Source organism: Jaculus jaculus, chromosome 3 (genome assembly GCF_020740685.1).
Source record: "Jaculus jaculus isolate mJacJac1 chromosome 3, mJacJac1.mat.Y.cur, whole genome shotgun sequence".
Lineage (NCBI taxonomy): Eukaryota > Metazoa > Chordata > Mammalia > Rodentia > Dipodidae > Jaculus > Jaculus jaculus.
In genome coordinates, this window is record NC_059104.1 from 190,331,094 (window position 1) to 190,351,009 (window position 19,916).

General features: G+C 39.1%; 1 protein-coding gene across 2 annotated transcripts in view; it reads right to left on the reverse strand.

Annotated features, from left to right (window-relative positions):
- LOC101602655 (L-lactate dehydrogenase C chain) overlaps window positions 1–19,916 on the reverse strand; it is a 52,640-nt gene that overhangs the window by 18,422 nt on the left and 14,302 nt on the right. The window contains exons 3-5 of one of the 2 annotated variants that reach the window (XM_004650802.3): window positions 13,071–13,244; window positions 8,756–8,929; window positions 1,131–1,248 (exon numbers count right to left, since the gene is read on the reverse strand). In XM_004650802.3, the coding sequence (XP_004650859.1) occupies window positions 1,131–1,248; window positions 8,756–8,929; window positions 13,071–13,244 (466 nt within the window). The remainder of the gene's footprint in view (window positions 1–1,130; window positions 1,249–8,755; window positions 8,930–13,070; window positions 13,245–19,916) is intronic. The other variant, XM_045145758.1, reaches the window with a different exon arrangement.

Genomic DNA, 19,916 nt, shown 5'->3' on the forward strand with positions numbered 1-19,916 from the left:
AACGCGTGCAGAATCATGAGTGCCCTAAGGCTGAGCAGTGAAGAATCAGACACTGGTTTACAGAAACACTCCATTGGTTTCTAATCATTTATGTCAAGCTCATGATCCTTTCCATCAGTAAGTTTCAGGTGCCATTATAGCACTGGAGATATATTAACATAGTTACCCTTCTTACTAGCTACCCCTTTTGGTAAGTTTTGTAACTATTCCTATTTTATTTATTTATTGTATTTTAGTTGTACAGACAGAATCTCACTCTAGTCCAGGCTGACCTAGAAATTCATTATGTAGCCCATGCTGGCCTCAAACTCATAGTGATCCTCCCACACTGATCTTCCAAGTACTGGGATTAAAGGCATAAACCACTAGACCCAGTTTATTCCCATTTTAATGATGAGCAAATTGGGCTTTTTGTATTCTAAGGAATTTCCCAACATCATCCTAATAATAAGTAGTGAAGCCAAAGCCGAGTGTGGTGGCGCATGCCTTTAAACCCCGGCACTCAGGAGGCAGAGGTTGGAGGATTGCTGTGAGTGCAAGACCACCCTGAAACTACATAGTGAATTCCAGGTCAGCCTGGGCTACAGTGAGACCCTGCCTTGAAAAACAAAAAAATAAAAATAAATAGTGAAGCCATGCTTCAGGTCTTGGGAACCTGCTTCCAAAATCATGCTCTCAGTCACTATGTTTTATTACCAAATATATATGAGTAAAATAAAAAGCACTTTAAAAAATGCCTACAGGGGCTACAGAAATGGCTCAGCAGTTAAAGTGCTTGCCTGCAAAGCCTAATGACTCAAGTTCAATTCCCCAGTACCCACATAATGCCAGATGTACAAGGTGGTGGTACATGCATCTGTGGAGTTCATTTGCAGTGGCTAGAGGCCCTGACACATCCATTCTCTCTCTTTCTGTCTTACTCTCTCTCTCGCTCAAATAAATAAATAAACAAATAAATAAATAAAATGCCTCCAAAGTAATGGTATGCACAGTATGTCTAAATTTACATATTTTCAGAAGCCTAGAGTTATTTACCTCACAAAAAGCAACAATCAATTGTGGACTTTTTTCTGAAGTTTATTTTCAACATGGGTAATTGAGGCATTGAAAAATTCAATGAATAGGGTTACCTTTGCACAACTTGATTATGGATACTTTTCCACTGCTCCTTGTCGGAGTCTGTTCCTAAGTCAGGGTTCAGAGACTTCAAAGGAACACCAGCGACATTCACCCCGCTCCATAACGGTACTAAAAAACATATATCTCAAGGTGAGCTGTTCTTGTCAATATTGCATCAGTTGCTTGAGTTTAATGGCTTTGATGGGGGTGTTGGGTTTTCCTGTTTGGTTTTGTTTGTATTTTGTCTCTTTTTTTTTTTAAAATTATTTATTTATTTATTTGAGAGCGACAGACACAGAGAGAAAGACAGATAGAGGGAAAGAGAGAGAATGGGCGCGCCAGGGCTTCCAGCCTCTGCAAACGAACTCCAGACGCGTGCACCCCCTTGTGCATCTGGCTAACGTGGGACCTGGGGAACCGAGCCTCGAACCGGGGTCCTTAGGCTTCACAGGCAAGCGCTTAACCGCTAAGCCATCTCTCCAGCCCCAGTGTATTTTGTCTCTTTGAGACAGAGTCTCGGAATATAGCTCAGGATGGCCTTGAACTCACCATCTTCTTGTCTCTATCTCTCAAGTGATGGGAGTAAAGGCATGTGCACCAGGCTGGAGAAATTACTTAGTGGTTAAGGCACTTGCCTGTGAAGCCTAAGTACCTCAGTTCAATTCCCCAGGACCCACATTCATCTGGAGTTTGTTTGCAGTGGCTTGAAGCCCTGGTGTGTCCATTCTCTCTTTCTCTCTCTGCCTCTTTCCCTCTCTCAAATAAATAAATAAAAATTAAATTAAATTAAAAACTAAAAAAGGACATGTGCACCATACTTGGTTTGTGTGTTAATTAGTCAATCTGTCCTGAGGGTGTCATATAGCCCAAAATGGCCTCAAATTTACTATATAGCCAAAGCTAGTCTTGAATTCCTAATCCTCTTGCCTCTACCTCCAAAATCCTGGGATTAGCTGGGTGTGGTGGTGCACGCCTTTCATCTCAGCACTCAGGAGGCAGAGGTAGGAGGATTGCTATGAGTTTGAGGCCACCCTGAGACTCCATAGTGAATTCCAGGTCAGCCTGGGCTACAGTGAGACCCTAACTTGAAACAACAAAAAAATAAAAAACAAAAAAACAAATCCTGGGATTATAGCCATGTGTATATGTGTGCAGTATATGTGGTGTGATGTGTGTGTAGTGGTGCACATGTGGATTCCTGCCCCATGTGCACAGGTATGAAGGCCACAGGAAAGCATCAGTGTCTTCCTCTATTGCTCATCCATGTTTTTCCTTGAGAGGATCTCTGGAAGGCATAGATGGCCATGCTCAGCTGTTTACATGAGCTCTGGGAAATCAAAATCAGGGCAAGTCTGGCCTTCTCAGGTCCTCAGTGCTTTCATGGCACTCTTAACAGCTGAGCCATCTTCTCAGCCCAGTTTATTTTTAAATTGGGTTGCTATCTCACACAATATGTAAAATAAGTTTCAAATGGACAGACAACAGACAAATAGATATATACATAGACCAAATGAATGGATCGATGATTGATTTATTGATAGGTAGGTAGGTAGGTAGGTAGATAGATAGATAGATACATGGATAGATGGATGATAGATAGATAGATAGATAGATAGATAGATAGATAGATAGATAGAAAGAAAGAAAGAAAAATAAATGGACAGATGGGGATAGATGGATGGAGTTTGAGATCTGGCTGTGGGGACCTGCTGCAGTTGTTTCTCCACACTGTGACCTATGGAAGTGAGCCAGCTTCTTCTGCCACTGATTGTGTTTCCCCAGAACGCTTAAATAAAGCCTTTCCTCCCATAAGCTGCTTCTGGTCAGGTGCCTTTTCCAGCAATGTGAAAGTAACTGTAACACACTAATAACTTTCCATGTTCCTGTAAATAATCCCTCACACATGCTCCTGTAAGTAATTAATTCTAATCAAACTCACTGGTTCATAAAAAACAAACAAACATGAAAATACAAAGACTATTTAGAAAAAGGGATCACTAGGATAAGAGAGGGAAACATATATGATCAAAGTCATATATATATATACATATATATATATGTATATATATATATGCAGATATATGTATGTGTGTGTATCACAGGGAAGCCATTATATATAATTAATATACATGCTAATAAAAAACTTTTAACTTTTCTATATTGTCATTGAGGGTGCTTAATCTTAAAAATATATATTATTCTAAAAATTAAAAAAACTTACAAAAATATTTATTTATTTACTTATTTGACACAGGAAGAAAGTATGTGTGTATGTGTGTTTATGGACACCAGGGCCCATATGGACACAAAATTCTGTGTGTCTGGCTTTATGTGGGTAGTAGGGAATTGAACCCAGGCTGTCAGGATTTGCAGGCAAGCACCTTCAACTGCTGAGTAATCTCTCTGCACCCCCCCCAAAATACTTTTTAAAATAATGGACAAAAGAAGGACTCATAAGAAATAACATGAGTCATAAAAAATGCAGCTGATTTTTTTTTCAAAGCACAGTGTCATTGTAACCCAGACGGACCTGGACTTCACTATGTCGGCCAAGGTGGCCTTGAATTCACAGTGAGCTTCCATCAGCCTCCACAGTATTGGTAAGATTGACATGAGCCACTACATCCAGCTACTTAAACTTATTTATTATTTGGGTTATTTTGGTTGGTTTTGTTTTTTTGAGGTTAGGTTTTGTTCTAGACCAACCTGACCTAGAATTCATGATGTAGTCTCAGGGTGGCCTTCAACTCATGACAATTCTCCCAGCTCTGCCTCCCAAGTGCTGGGATTAAAGGCATGTACCATCACATGCAGCTAGTTGAAATTACTATTTTTTTCTTTTTCTTAATTTTTTTGTTTATTTTTATTTATTTATTTGAGAGCAACAGAGAGAGAAATAGGCAGATAGAGAGAGAGAGAATGGGCACACCAGGGGCTCCAGCCACTGCAAACGAACTCCAGATGCGTGTGACCTCTTTATGCATCTGGCTAACATGGGTCCTAGGGAATCAAGCCTTGAACCAGGTCCTCAGGCTTCACAGGCAAGTGCTTAACCACTAAGCCATCTCTCTAGCCCTCTTTTTCATTTTTTTGAGGTAGGGTCTTGCTCAAGTCCAAGCCCACCTGAATTAGTCTCAGGCTACCCTCAAACTCATTGCAATCCTCCTGCTTCAGCCTTATGAGTGCTGGGATTAAAGGTGTGTACCATCAGCCCCACTCTGAAATTATTTTTAATTGTATGGTATAAGAGGCACTTTAAAAAACTTTATTTTATTTATTTTCAAGGAGGGCAGGGGAGACAGAATGGGCATACCGGGGCCTCTAGCCACTGTAAATGAACTCCAGATACATGGGCCTCTCCATGCATCTGGCTTTACATGGGTTCTGGGAAATTGAACCCAGGTTGTTAGGCTTTGCAGGCAAGCGTCTTAACTGCTGAGTCATCTCTCTGGCCCTAAAGGAGGCATTTTTATTTTTATTTTTATTTTGCTTTTTGATTAACAACTTCCATGACTATAAACAATATCCCATGATAATTCCCTCTCTTCCCCCCACTTTCCCCTTGAAACTCCATTCTCCATCATATCCTATCCCCCTCTCAATCAGTCTCTTTCATTTTGATGTCATGATCTGGTTTTTTTTTTTTTTTGGTTTATTTTTATTTATTTATTTGAAAGTGACAAACAGAGAAAGAAAGAGGCAGATAGAGAGAGAGAGAATGGCGCGCCAGGGCCTCCAGCCACTGCAAATGAACCCCAGATACATGCGCCCCCTTGTGCATCTGGCTAACGTGGGTCCTGGGGAATCGAGCCTGGAACCAGGGTCCTTAGGCTTCACAGGCAAGTGCTTAACCGCTAAGCCATCTCTCCAGCCTGATGTCATGATCTTTTAAGAGGAAGCATTTTTAAGAAATATACAGAATGCAAACTCCATAAAGAAAAAGGCAGATAAAAACATAAAATACAGCCATTAGAGGGAAATAACAAATTAGCAGCATACTTCTCAACAGCAACTAAGCAGGGGGGAAGTAAGTGTCCATGTAGAATTTCATACCCAGTTAAACTGTTACTTAGGAAGGAAATGAAATTTAAACACCTCCAGATATATAACACTGGGGCAGGGCATGGTTTGTGAAGGACACTAAAATCCAGAGGCAAATCCAGAGTTGGATGCAAGAAATAAAGATAAGTAATATAACTGACAACCATACATAAATTAAATCAAACATCAACTGGTCACATACCTAGTTTGGGGTATGCAAAGTAGGATGAAAACAGGTAAAGAATGAACAGTGACATATATACAGAAAGAGAATGATCAAGCCTAAAGATTCTTAAGGTGGTAGTGTTGTTTTTGAGATGTGACTGTGTTGCTCAAGATAATCTTGAATTCTTGAATTCCTGGATTTGAACAACTTTCTGCCTCAGCCTTATGAGAAACTAATTCAAAGTAGTGAAAAAATTAGAGAAAGTTCATTCAATCCAACAGAAAATTTAAAAAGACACTCAGGAGGAAAATCAAGAGTTCAAGGCCAGCCAGGACTTTATTTCTTAATGACACACTGTCTTAAAATGAAAGAAGATGGCTGGAGAGATGGTTTAGTGGTCAGGCGCTTGTCTTAGAGGCCTAAGGACCCATGTTTGACTCTCCAGATCCCACATAAGCCAGACATGCAAGGTGACACATGTGTAAAGTTGCACTTGCACACAAGGTGGCATATGCATTTGGAGTTCAATTACAGTGGCTGGAGGCCCCGGCGTGCCAATTCTCTCTCTCTCTCTCTCTCACTTACTCTCATAAAATTTTTTTTAAAAGTCCAGTTTGTTGGCTTGCTTCAAAAAAATGAAGGAGAAAGAAAAGGAAAGAATCATGGAAATACAGATTAAAACTACATTGAGATTCCATCTCACTCCTGTCAGATTGACTACCATCATGAAAACAAATGATCATAAATGTTAGTGGGGATGTGGAAAAAGAGGAACCCTTCTATACTGCTGGTGGGAATGCATTCTGGTCCAGCCATTGTGGAGGTTCCTAAAATAGCTAAAGATTGATCTTCCATATGACCCAGCTATAGCACTCCTAGGCATATATCTGAAGGACTTATCTCATTTCCTTAGAAGTACGTGCTCAACCATGTTTATTGCTGCTCAATTTATAATAGCTGGGAAATGGAACCAGCATAGATGTCCCTCAACTGATGAGTAGATAATGAAGATGTGGCACATTTATACAATGGAGTTCTACTCAGCGGTAAAGAAAAATGAAGTTATGAAATTTGCAGAAAAATGGATGGACCTGGAAAGGATTATACTAAGTGAGGTAACCCAGGCCCAGAAAGCCAAGTGCCATATGTTTTCCCTCATCTGTGGATCCTAGCTACAGATGATTGGGCTTCTGTGTGAGAATGAAAATACTTAGTAGCAGAGGGCAGTAGGTTAAAAAGGAGATATAAAGGGAAGAGAAAGGAAGGGAGGAGGGTACTTAATGGGTTGGTATTGTATATATGTAAGTAGAATGATTGAGATGGGGAGATAATATGATGGAGAATGGAATTTCAAAGGGGAAATTGGGGGGGAGGGTATGTCCATGGGATATTTTTTATAATCACGGAAAATGTTAATAAAAATTTGAGGAAAAAAAAAGGAAAGAAAGAAAGGAAGGAAGGAAGGAAGGAAGGAAGGAAGGAAGGAAGGAAGGAAGGAAGGAAGGAAGGAGGCAAGGAAGCAAGCAAGCAAGCAGGCAGGGAAGCAGGCAGGGAAGCAGGAAGGGAGAAGAAATGATAAAGAAAGCAAGAAAGGCAGGAAACAAATAAAATGAGTATAATAATAAATATTCAAATTAACATCAGCCAGAACATACTATCTCTCTAAAAATAATATGGAATATTAAATTGAGGAAGTAAAAAATATTTTAATGATCTCTTTAGAAAGCAGAACTGAACAAGTTAAGGAAGTAGCCAAGGAAATACTTGTCCAAGTAGAAAACCATTCATCAGGGCTGGAGATGCAGCTCGGTTGGTAGAGTGCTTGCCTAGCATGCATGAGGCTCTGGGTTCAAGTCCCACTATCTCATAAACTAGGTATGGTGGCTCATACCTGTCACCCCAATGCTCAGGAAGTGGAGGCCGGAGGATCAGAAGTTCAAGGTTATCCTTGGCTACATAGTGAGTTCTAGGACAGCCTGGGTTATGTGAGACTCTGGTTTTAAAAATAAGTTCATTAGACCATAATCCTTGAAGTAAAGAGAAAAGACAACAACACATTATTTTTAAATTTTTGAAATGTGGTTTTCCTAGGCTGTCCAGGCTATAGAGTGAGTTCTAGGTCAGCCTGGGCTAGAATGAAAACCTGCCTCAAAACAAAACAGAAACAAAAATAAAACAAACAAACAAACAAAAAACAGAATTAGAGTGATGATTCAGTGGTTAAAGGTACTTGCTTGCAAAGTCTGACAGCCCAGGTTTGATTCCCCAGATGAACAAAATGGTACACGTGTCTAGAGCTCGCTTGCAGTGGCAGAAGGTCCCGGCACGCCTGCACCCTGGATCTCTCATGTCTCAAATTAATTAAATAAGTGGATATTTAAAAACAAAAGTGTATGTACTTTTTTTTCTTTGTAGCAGGCCCAACAGACTGGTCTTTTTTTTTTTTTTAATTTATTTGAGAGCAACAGACAGAGTGAGAAAGAAGGAGAGAGAGAGAGAGAGAGAGAGAGAGAGAGAGAGAGAGGAGAGAGAATGGGCACACCAGGGCCTCCAGCCACTGCAAACAAACTCCAGATGCATGCACCACCTTGTGCATCTGGCTTACATGATACTAGGGAATCGAGCATTGAACCAGTGTCCTTAGGCTTCACAGGTAAGCGCATAACCACTAAGCCATCTCTCCAGCCCAAGACTGGCCTTTCTTTCATGCAAGAGATGAGGTCAAAAGAGAGAGAATGAATTAGTGCGCCAAGGCCTCCAGTCACTGTAGTCAAACTCCAGATGTGTGTGCCACCATGTGCACATGTGCGGCCTTGCATGCTTCTATCAGTTTGTACATCTGGCTTATGTGGGACCTGGAGAGTCAAACATGGGTCCTTAGGCTTCACAGGCAAGCACCTTAGCCACCAAGCCATTTCTCCAGCTCCAAGTGTATGTACTTAATTTTTTTTTTTTATTTGAGAGAGAGAAATAGGTGGGGAGGAGGGAGAGAGAGAAAGATATAATGGGCATGCCAGAGCCTCCAGCAAATGAACTCCAGATATGTGAGCCTCCTTGTGCATCTGGTTTACATGGGTCCTAAGGAATCAAACCTGGGTCCTTTGGCTTTGTAGGCAAGCACCTTAACCACTAAGCCATCTCTCTAACCCCAAGTACATGTACTTTTTAAAAAGTGTGAAAGGGACTACTTGGGAAGAAGAAATGGGTCAGTTGATGGGGGGGGAAGAGAAGGTAAGGAAGAGGATTATGATCAAAATAATTATACACATATATAAAATTGTTAATAAATTAAAAATAGAAAAGGATATACCAGGGAACATAGCAATAAAATAAGACACACAGCTATTTTAATAGACAAATGGGCTTTAAAGATGATAAGCACTGCTAGAGATAAGAAGGGTAGTTAAACAACAACAGGGTTATTCTTACCACTAGAATCACCATGTTCTCCAATAATCCAGCCATGGCAGCTTGTGGGATGGACACCCAACTTCTCTCCAATTAGGTAACGGAAACGGGCAGAATCTAGATTACAACCGCTTCCAATCACACGAGTTGCAGGTAGGCCACTTATCTTCCAGACCACATATGTCAAAATATCCACTAGGATAAACAATATTAGAAAAAGACTCACAACTTCTTTTTACAATTTTCTTTTTAAATTTTGGGGTTTGTGGTGAATGTAGGTGTCCTCTTTTATTGCTCTTCTGCATTGCATCCTTAGGACAGTCTGTCTCTCAATGAACCTGCCGTTGCTGTTTTCAGTCACACCAGATAACCACGGAGCCCCGGGAGTCTACTGGCTCTGCCTCACACAGAACTGAGGATACAGGCATGCATGGCCACACACAACTCTTTATACGGATGCTGGAGATTGGCCTCAAATTGGTTCTCTGAATAGATAAATTGTTTTGGAATAAAATGTAGATTCATTAGAGTTTAAAGTGAAGCAAATCTATAAAAAATATGCGTACTCTCCACTGTTCCCACTTTTATTTAATATAGTTTTGGAAGTCTTAGCCATAGCAATAAGGCAAGAGACACACATAAAAGGGATATAAACTGGAAAGGAAGAGATCAAGTTATCATTATTTGCACATGACATGATTCTATACATAAAGGATCCTAAAGACTCTACTAGCAAATTGTTAGAGTTGATAAAAAAAAACCAACAGCCATGTAGCAGGATACAAAATAAATATACAGAAATCAGTAGCCTTCATATGTGCTAACAACAAACACACAGAGGATGAAATCAGAGAATAACTCCCATTCACAATTGCATCAAAAAATAAATAAATAAATAAATAAAGTACCTTGGAATAAACCTAACCAAGGAAGTAAAGAATCTCTACAATGAGAACTTTAAAACACTCAAGCAAGAAATTGCAGAAGACACTAGAAAGTGGAGGAACATCCCTTGTTCCTGGATTGGAAGAATCAATATTGTGAAAATGGCAATGTTACCTAAAGCAATCTACACATTTAATGCAATCCCTATCAAAATTCCAAAGGCATTCTTCATGGAAATAGAAAAACAATCCAAAAATTCATTTGGAATCACAAAAAACCTCGAATATCTAAAATAATACTGAGCAACAAAAATAAGGCTGGTGGTATCACCATACCTGATTTTAACCTATACTACAGAGCCATAGTAACAAAAACAGCATGGTACTGGCACAAAAACAGACATGTAGATCAGTGGAACAAAATAGAGGACCCGATGTAAGTCCAGTTAGCTATACCCACTTGATATTCGATAAAGTGCCAAAAATACTCATGGGAGACAAGACAGCCTCTTCAGCAAATGGTGTTGGGAAAACTGGATATATATCTGTAGAAGGATGAAAATAGATTCTTCTCTTTCGCCATGCACAAGAATTAAGTCCAAATGGATTAAAGACCTTAACAGCAGACCTGAAACTCTGAAACTGCTAGAGGAAAAAGTAGGAGAAACCTCTCAACATATTGGTCTTGGCAAAGACTTTTTGAATATAACCCCAATTGCTCAGGCAATAAAACGACAGATTAATCACTGGGACCTCATGAAATTACAAAGATTTTTCACTACAAAGGACAATAGTGAAAAAAGCAAAGAGGCAACCTACAGAATGGGAAAAAAAATCTTCACCAGCTATATATCTGATAGAGGATTAATATCTAGGATATACAAAGAACTCAAAAAGTTAAATAATAAGGAATCAAACAAGCCAATCAAAAAATGGGCTATGGAGCTAAATAGAGCATTCTCAAAGGAAGAAATATGAATGACATATAAACATCTAAAAAGATGTTCTACATCACTAGTCATCAGGGAAATGCAGATTAAAACTACATTGAGATTCCATCTCACTCCTGTCAGATTGGCCACCATCATGAAAACAAATGATCATAAATGCTGGTGGGGATATGGAAAAAGAGGAACCCTTCTACACTGCTGGTGGGAATGCATTCTGGTCCAGCCATTGTGGAGGTTCCTAAAACAGCTAAAGATTGATCTACCATATGACCCAGCTATAGCACTCCTAGGCATATATCCGAAGGATTCATCTCATATCCTTAGAAGAACATGCTCAACCACGTTTATTGCTGCTCAATTTATAATAGCTGGGAAATGGAACCAGCATAGATGTCCCTCAACTGATGAGTGGATAATGAAGATGTGGCACATTTATACAATGGAGTTCTACTCAGTGGTAAAGAAAAATGAAGTTATGAAATTTGCAGAAAAATGGATGGACCTGGAAAGGATTATACTAAGCGAGGTAACCCAGGCCCAGAAAGCCAAGTGCCACATGTTCTCCCTCATATGTGGATCCTAGCTACAGATGATTGGGCTTCTGTGTGAGAATGAAAATACTTAGTAGCAGAGACCAGTAAGTTAAAAAGGAGATATAAAGGGAAGAGAAAGGAAGGGAGGAGGGTACTTAATAGGTTAGTATTGTATATAAGTAAGTACAGTGATTGAGATGGGGAGGGGATATGATGAAGAATGGAATTTCAAAGGGGAAAGTGCAGGGGGGGAGGTATTACCATGGGATATTTTGTATAATTATGGAAAATATTAATAAAAATTATGAAAATAAAAAAACAATAAAGTAATTGAAAATTCCTCAAAAAATGCATACTCATATAGTTTGTTTGTTTTTGGTTTTTTGAGGTAGGGTCTCACTCTAGCTCAGGCTGACCTGGAATTTACTATGTAGTCTCAGGGTGGCTTCAAACTCACAGAATCCTCCAACCTCTGCCTCCCGAATGCTGGGATTAAAGACATGTGCCACAACACCCTGGCTTCATATAGTATTTTTTTGTGGGAGGGTTTCACTCTAACCCAAGTTGATCTGGAACTCACTCTGTAGACCAGACTGGCTTGGAACTCATGGTGATCGATTAAAAGCATGCACCATCATGCCCATCCTTTTTCTTTTATTATTTACTTATTTATATTTGAGGCATAGTCTCAGCTATCCCAGAATTCACTCCCTAGCCCAGAATGGCCTCCATTTCCTGGAGATGCTCCTGCCTCAGCTTTCTGAGTGTGAGCCTTTACATCCAGCCCACAGAGCTTTTTTTCACTAGGTGAATTCTGAGACAAAGTATCTTCTTTTGAGATACTGTGAGTGCCTTTCTGTTTGTTGAATACTCAGTCAGCAATTCCACCTCCTTAATTAACCTCCTAGATTTCTCCTCTCCCTCTTCTTACCACATCTTCATCAAATCTAGCAATATCTGTTTCCTAGGATACCAGATTAGCATGCCCAGGGCAGCGTGCAGGACTGTGCACAGTGCAGAAAGACATATACAATTCCGAAGGTGCTCTGTTGGATACTGAAGCTCTGTGTAAGCAAGAAGTCATAGCGAAGCCTGGCATGGTGATGCACACCTTCAATCTCAGCACTCGGGAGGCCGAGGTAGGAGGATCTCTGTGAGTTTGAGGCCACCGTGAGACTGCATAGTGAATTCCAGGTCAGTTTGAGCTCAAGTGAAACCCCACATCCAAAAAAAAAAAAAAAACTTGGTGGGGCGTGATAGTACATGCCTTTAATCCCAGCATTTGGGTGGCAGAGGTAGGAGGATTGCTGAGTTCAAGGTCACCCTGAGACTACATGGTGAATTCCAGGTCAGCCTGGGCTAGTGAGACCCTACCTTGAAAAAACAAAAAATAAAGAAAAGAAGTCACAGTAAAAACACACTGCCTCACTGAGATGTTGTCTGACCTGCACACATGCACTAACCTCACTAACACGCACACTTACACACAAACACACAGACTTTTTAGAAAAGAACAATCTCAGCATGGAAGTAGTCTGAAATCTATCAACAGGTGAACCAAGTATTTAAAATAAATGAACTAGAGAATACCCTTCAGCAACAAAAAGAAACAAACCAATAATATATTCTATGGCCTGGATGAATCCCAAGTAACTATTCTGGGTAAAAGGAGCCAAACAGAAAAGACTGCATCCACCATGATTGTCTTGCATGAAGTTCCAGACAATGCAGGTGGAGGAAGAGCGAGGGTAAGCCACACAGGAAAATAAGAAACCTTTCTGTGGTGATAGACATTCCTATTGTTTGTACTGGTGACCTCACAAATGCTGACATCTGTTCAAGTTCAAGCTCACGGCATCATACTTTGAATGGATGCAACTTACTACCCACCAGTACTGCTCTGAAGTTTTAAACAAGAAGGAATGGTGTGGGACAATCATCATTTTACATAATGTACAGAGGTACTCACCTGGGTTTGAAACAACAAGTATTTTACAATCAGGACTGTGACTAACTATGCCAGGAATGATGGACTGCATGATAGTCACATTGCGCTGAACCAGGTCAAGGCGAGTTTCTCCCACCTTCTGCCTTGCCCCTGCCGTGACTATAACTAATTTGGAGTTGGCAGATACCCTGTAATCTAAAAAGGAAAAACAGTATTTAGCACAAGACTCCCTCCCTGTCACTGGGCCTTAACATTAGGAAAGTCTATTGTATGTTTTTGGTGTTGAAGTGTTAATATCCCTTCATGTCTGGCATGTGCAGACCGACAGACTTTCCCTGAAGCAGCATTATCTTATCACTAGTTGCCAGATTTCTCAGAGCCTTCTCCTCATTTTGTATAAAAGAAACCATAATCCTCTGAAACCCACCAGCCCACTGGCTATAAAGACCCATATCAAGTCAGCTCTCTAGCCTCTTGGACAAGAGTCTTGATCTCTGGTGGGGATTGCGCCCAGGGCCATGTGCTCCCTACTGAGCTGCAGCCTCAGCCCTCCGGCTTATTAGAAACACCATAATGAATCAGAAGCTTTGAAATCAGAATTTATGTGTCTGTTTTAGGATTCTAAAAACAAGGCCATATGTTCCTCCAATTATCATAAGGGACCCACATTTGATATTACAAATAAATTCCTTTTTATTTATTTAATGATTTTAAAAAATTTTTATTAGCATTTTCCATGATTATAAAAAAAATCCCATGGTAATTCCCTCCCTCACCCCCCCCCACTTTCCCCTTTGAAATTCAATTCTTCATCATATTGCCTCCCCATCACAATCATTGTACTTACTTATATACAATATCAACCTATTAAGTACCCTGCTCCCTTCCTTTCTCTTCCAATTATGTCTCCTTTTTAACTTACTGGCCTCTGCTACTAAGTATTTTCATTCTCACGCAGAAGCCCAATATGAGAGAGAAAATGTGGCGCTTGGCTTTCTGGGCCTGGGTTACCTCACTTAGTAAAATCCTTTCCAGGTCCATCCATTTTTCTGCAAACTTCATAACTTCATTTTTCTTTACCGCTGAGTAGAACTCTATTGTATAAATGTGCCACATCTTCATTATCCACTCATCAGTTGAGAGACATCTAGGCTGGTTCCATTTCCCAGCTATTATAAATTGAGCAGCAATAAACATGGTTGAGCACGTACTTCTGAGGAAATTAGATGAGCCATTTGGATATATGCCTACGAGTGCTATAGCTGGGTCATATGGTAGATCAATCTTCAGCTGTTTTAGGAAGCTCCACACTGTTTTCCACAATGGCTGGACCAGATTGCATTCTCACCAGCAGTGTAGAAGGGTTCTGCTTTTCCCACATCCCCGCCAACATTTATGATCATTTGTTTTCATGATGGCGGCCAATCTGACAGGAGTGAGATGGAATCTCAATGTAGTTTTAATCTGCAATTCCCTGATGACTAGTGATGTAGAACATCTTTGTAGATGCTTATATGCCATTCGTATTTCTTCCTTTGAGAACTCTCTATTTAGCTCCATACCCCATTTTTTGATTTCCGTGTTTGATTCCTTATTATTTAACTTTTTGAGTTCTTTGTATATCCTAGATATTAATTGTCTATCAGATATATAGCTGGCGAAGATTTTTTCCCATTCTGTAGGTTGCCTCTTTGCTATTTTCACTATTGTCCTTTGCAGTGCAAAATCTTTGTATTTTCATGAGGTCCCAGTGATTAATCGGTGGTTTTATTTATTTATTTTTTAATGTTTTTTGGTTCATTTTTATTTATTTATTTATTTGGGAGTGACAGAGAGAGAAAGAGGCAGATATATATAGAGAGAATGGGTGTGCCAGGGCTTCCACCTCTGCAAACGAACTCCAGATGCTTGCACCCCCTTGTGCATCTGGCTAAAGTGGGTCCTGGGGAACCGAGCCTCGAACCGGGGTCCTTAGGCTTCACAGGCAAGCGCTTAACCGCTAAGGCATCTCTCCAGCCCAATCTGTGGTTTTATTGTCTGAGCAATTGGGGTTGTATTCAGAATGTCTTTGCCAAGACCAATATGTTGCAGGGTTTCCCCTACTTTTTCCTCTAGCAGTTTCAGAGTTTCAGGTCTGCTGTTAAGGTCTTTAATCCATTTGGACTTAATTCTTGTACATGGCGAGAGAGAAGAATCTATTTTCATCCTTCTACAGATATACATCCAGTTTTCCCAACACCATTTGCTGAAGAGGCTGTCTTGTCTCCAATGAGTATTTTTGGCATTTTTATCAAATATCAGGTGGCTATAGCTACTTGGGCTTACATCTGGGTCCTCTATTCGGTTCCACTGATCTACATGTCTGTTTTTGTGCCAGTACCATGCTGTTTTTGTTACTATGGCTCTGTAGTATAGGTTAAAATCAGGTATGGTGATACCACCAGCCTCATTTTTGTTGCTCAGTATTATTTTAGATATTCGAGGTTTTTTGTGATTCCAAATGAATTTTTGGATTGTTTTTCTATTTCCATGAAGAATGCCTTTGGAATTTTGATAGGGATTGCATTAAATGTGTAGATTGCTTTAGGTAACATTGCCATTTTCACAATATTGATTCTTCCAATCCAGGAACAGGGGAAATTTCTCCACTTTCTAGTGTCTTCTGCAATTTCTTGCTTGAGTGTTTTAAAGTTCTCATTGTAGAGATTCTTTACTTCCTTGGTTAGGTTTATTCCAAGGTACTTTATTTATTTATTTATTTTGATGCAATTGTGAATGGGAGCAATTCTCTGATTTCATCCTCTGTGTGTTTGTTGTTAGCATATATGAAGGATACTGATTTCTGTGTATTTATTTTGTATCCTGCTACATGACTGCAGGTTTTGATCAGCTCTAAAATTTGCTAGTAGAGTTTTTAGGGTCCTTTATGTATAGAATCATGTCATGTGCAAATAATGATAACTTGATCTCTTCCTTTCCAATTTATATCCCTTTTATGTGTGTCTCTTGCCCTATTGCTACGGCTAAGACTTCCAAGACTATATTAAATAAAAGTGGGGACAGTGGACACCCTTGTCTTGTTCCTGATTTTAGTGGAAAAGCTTCCAGTTTTTCCCTATTTAGAAATATGTTGGCTGTAGGCTTGTCAGATAGCCTTTATTATACTGAGATATGTTCCTTCTATTCGAAGTCTCTGTAAGACTTTTATCGTGAAGGGATGTTGGAATTTGTCAAATGCTTTCTCTGCGTCCAGTGAGAAGATCATGTGATTTCTGTCCTTCAACCCGTTCATATAATGTATTACATTTATAGATTTGCATATATTGAACCATCCTTGCATCTCTGGGATAAAGCCTACTTGGTCAGGGTGAATGATTTTTTTTTTAATTTTTTATTAACATTTTCCATGATTATAAAAAATATCCCATGGTAATTCCCTCCTTCCCGCCCCCACAATTTCCCATTTGAAATTCCATTCTCCATCATATTACCTCCCCATTACAATCACTGTAATTACATATATACAATATCAACCTATTAAGTATCCTCCCCCCTTCCTTTCTCTTCCCCTTATGTCTCCTTTTTACCTTACTGGCCACCGCTACTAAGTATTTTCATTCTCACACAGAAGCCCAATCATCTGTAGCTAGTATCCACATATGAGAGAGAACATGTGGCACTTGGCTTTCTGGGCCTGGGTTACCTCGCTTAGTATAATCCTTTCCAGGCCATTCCATTTTTCTGCAAATTTCATAACTTCATTTTTCTTTACCGCTGAGTAGAACTCTATTGTATAAATGTGCCACATCTTCATTATCCACTCATCTGTTTAGGGACATCTATGCTGGTTCCATTTCCCAGCTATTATAAATTGAGCAGCAATAAACATGGTTGAGCACGTACTTCTAAGGAAATTAGATGAGTCATTTGAATATATGCCTAGGAATGCTATAGCTGGGTCATATGGCAGATCAATCTTTAGCTGTTTTAGGAATCTCCACACTGTTTTCCACAATGGCTGGACCAGACTTCATTCCCACCAGCAGTGTAGAAGGGTTCCTTTTTTTCCACATCGCCGCCAACATTTATGATCATTTGTTTTCATGATGGTGGCCAATCTGACAGGAGTGAGATGGAATCTCAATGTAGTTTTAATCTCCATTTCCCTGATGACTAGTGACGTAGAACATGTTTTTAGATGCTTATATGCCATTCGTATTTCTTCCTTTGAGAATGCTCTATTTAGCTCCATAGCCCATTTTTTGACTGGCTTGTTTGATTCCTTATTATTTAACTTTTTGAGTTCTTTGTATATCCTAGATATTAATTGTCTATCAGATATATAGCTGGCGAAGATTTTTTCCCATTCTGTAGGTTGCTTCTTTTCTTTTTTCACTGTGTCCTTTGCAGTGCAAAATCTTTGTAATTTCATTAGGTCCCAGTGATTAATCTGTGGTTTTATTGCCTGAGCAATTGGGGTTATATTCAAAAAGTCTTTGCCAAGACCAATATGTTCAAGGGTTTCCCCTACTTTTTCCTCTAGCAGTTTCAGATTTTCAGGTCTGCTGCTAAGGTCTTTAATCCATTTGGACTTAATTCTTCTGCATGCGAGAGAGAAGAATCTATTTTCATTCTTCTGCAGATATATATCCAGTTTTCCCAACACCATTTGCTGAAGAGGCTGTCTTGTCTCCAATGAGTAGTTTTGGCATTTTTATCGAATATCAGGTGGCTAGAGCTACTTGGGCTTACATCTGGGTCCTCTATTCTGTTCCACTGATCTACATGTCTGTTTTTGTGCCAGTACCATGCTGTTTTTTTACTATGGCTCTGTAGTATAGGTTAAAATCAGGTATGGTGATACCACCAGCCTCATTTTTGTTGCTCAGTATTATTTTAGATATTCAAGTTTTTTTGTGATTCCAGATGAATTTTTGGATTGTTTTTTCTATTTCCATGAAGAATGCCTTTGGAATTTTGATAAGGATTGCATTAAATATGTAGATTGCTTTTGGTAAGATTGCCATTTTCACAGTATTGATTCTTCCAATCCAGGAACAGGGGATGTTTCTCCACTTTCTTGTGTCTTCTGCAATTTCTCGCTTGATTGTTTTAATGTTCTCATTGTAGAGATTCTTTACTTCCTTGGTTAGGTTTATTCCAAGGTACTTTATTTTTTTTGATGCAATTGTGAACGGGAGTGATTTTTTGATTTCATTCTCTGTGTTTGTTGTTAGCATATATGAAGGCTACTGATTTCTGTGTATTTATTTTGTGTCCTGCTACATTGCTGTAGGTTTTGATCAGCTCTAACAGTTTTCTAGTAGAGTCTTTAGGATCCTTTATGTATAGAATCATGTCATGTGCAAATAATGATAACTTGATCTCTTCCTTTCCAGTTTGTATCCCTTTTATGTGTGTCTCTTGCCTTATTGCTATCGCTAAGACTTCCAAAGCTATATTAAATAAAAGTGGGGACAGTGGACACCCTTGTCTTGTTCCTGATTTTAGTGGCAAAGCTTCCAGTTTTTCCCCATTTAGTAATATGTTGGCTGTAGGCTTGTCATAAATAGCCTTTATTATATTGAGATATGTTCCTTCTATTCCTAGTCTCTGTAGGACTTTTATCATGAAGGGATGTTGGATTTTGTCAAATGCTTTCTCTGCATCTAATGAGATGATCATGTGATTTTTGTCCTTCAACCCGTTTATGTAATGTATTACATTTATAGATTTGCGTATGTTGAACCATCCCTGCATCTCTGGGATAAAGCCTACTTGGTCAGGGTGAATGATCTTTTTGATATATTCTTGTATTCTGTATGCCAATATTTTGTTGAGAATTTTTGCATCTATGTTCATGAGGGAGATTGGTCTGTAATTTTCTTTTTTTGTTCTATCTTTGCCTGGTTTTGGTATCATGGTGATGCTGGCCTCATAGAAGGAGTTTGGTAGAATTCCTTCTTTTTCTATTTCCTGGAAAAGCTTAAGAAGCAATGGTGTTAGCTCTTCCTTGAAGGTCTGGTAAAATTCAGCAGTGAATCCACCTTGGCCTGGGCTTTTTTTAGTTGGGAGATTATTGATAACTATTCGGATCTCCATGCTTGTTATAGGTCTATTTAAGTGATTAATCTCATTTTGATTTAATTTAGGTAGGTCATATAAATCAAGGAAATCATCCATTTCTTTCAGATTTTCATACTTTGTGGAGTATATGCTTTTCTAGTATGTCCCCATGATTTTTTTGAATTTCTCTGGAATCTGTTGTGATGTTACCTTTTTCATCTCTGATTTTATTAATTTATGTCTCTTCTCTCTTTCTTTTGGTCATATTTGCTAAGGGTTTATCAATCTTGTTTATCCTTTCAAAGAACCAACTCTTTGTTTCATTAATTCTTTGGATTGTTTTTTGTTGTTGTTGTTTCTATTTCATTAATTTCTGCCCTAATCTTTATCATTTCTTCCCGCCTACTGATTTTTGGTTTGCCTTGTTCTTTTTCCCAGGCTTTAAGGTGAAGCATTAGGTCTTTTATTGTGACTGTTCTAATTTCTTAATATAGGCACTTAAGGCTATAAATTTACCTCTTAGAACTGCCTTCATTGTGTCCCAGAGATTTTGATATGTTGTGTTCTCATTATCGTCTGACTCTATAAATTTTTTGATTTCCTTCTTGATTTCTTCATTGACCCATTCATCATTTAGTAGTGTATTGTTTAGTTTCCATGATTTTGTGTATGCTCTGTAGCCTTTCTTGCTACTGATTTGTAGTTTAATTCCATTGTGGTCAGATAGAATGCAAGGAATTATTTCAACTTTCCTGAATTTGTTAAGATTTGCTTTGTGTTATAATATATGGTCTATTTTAG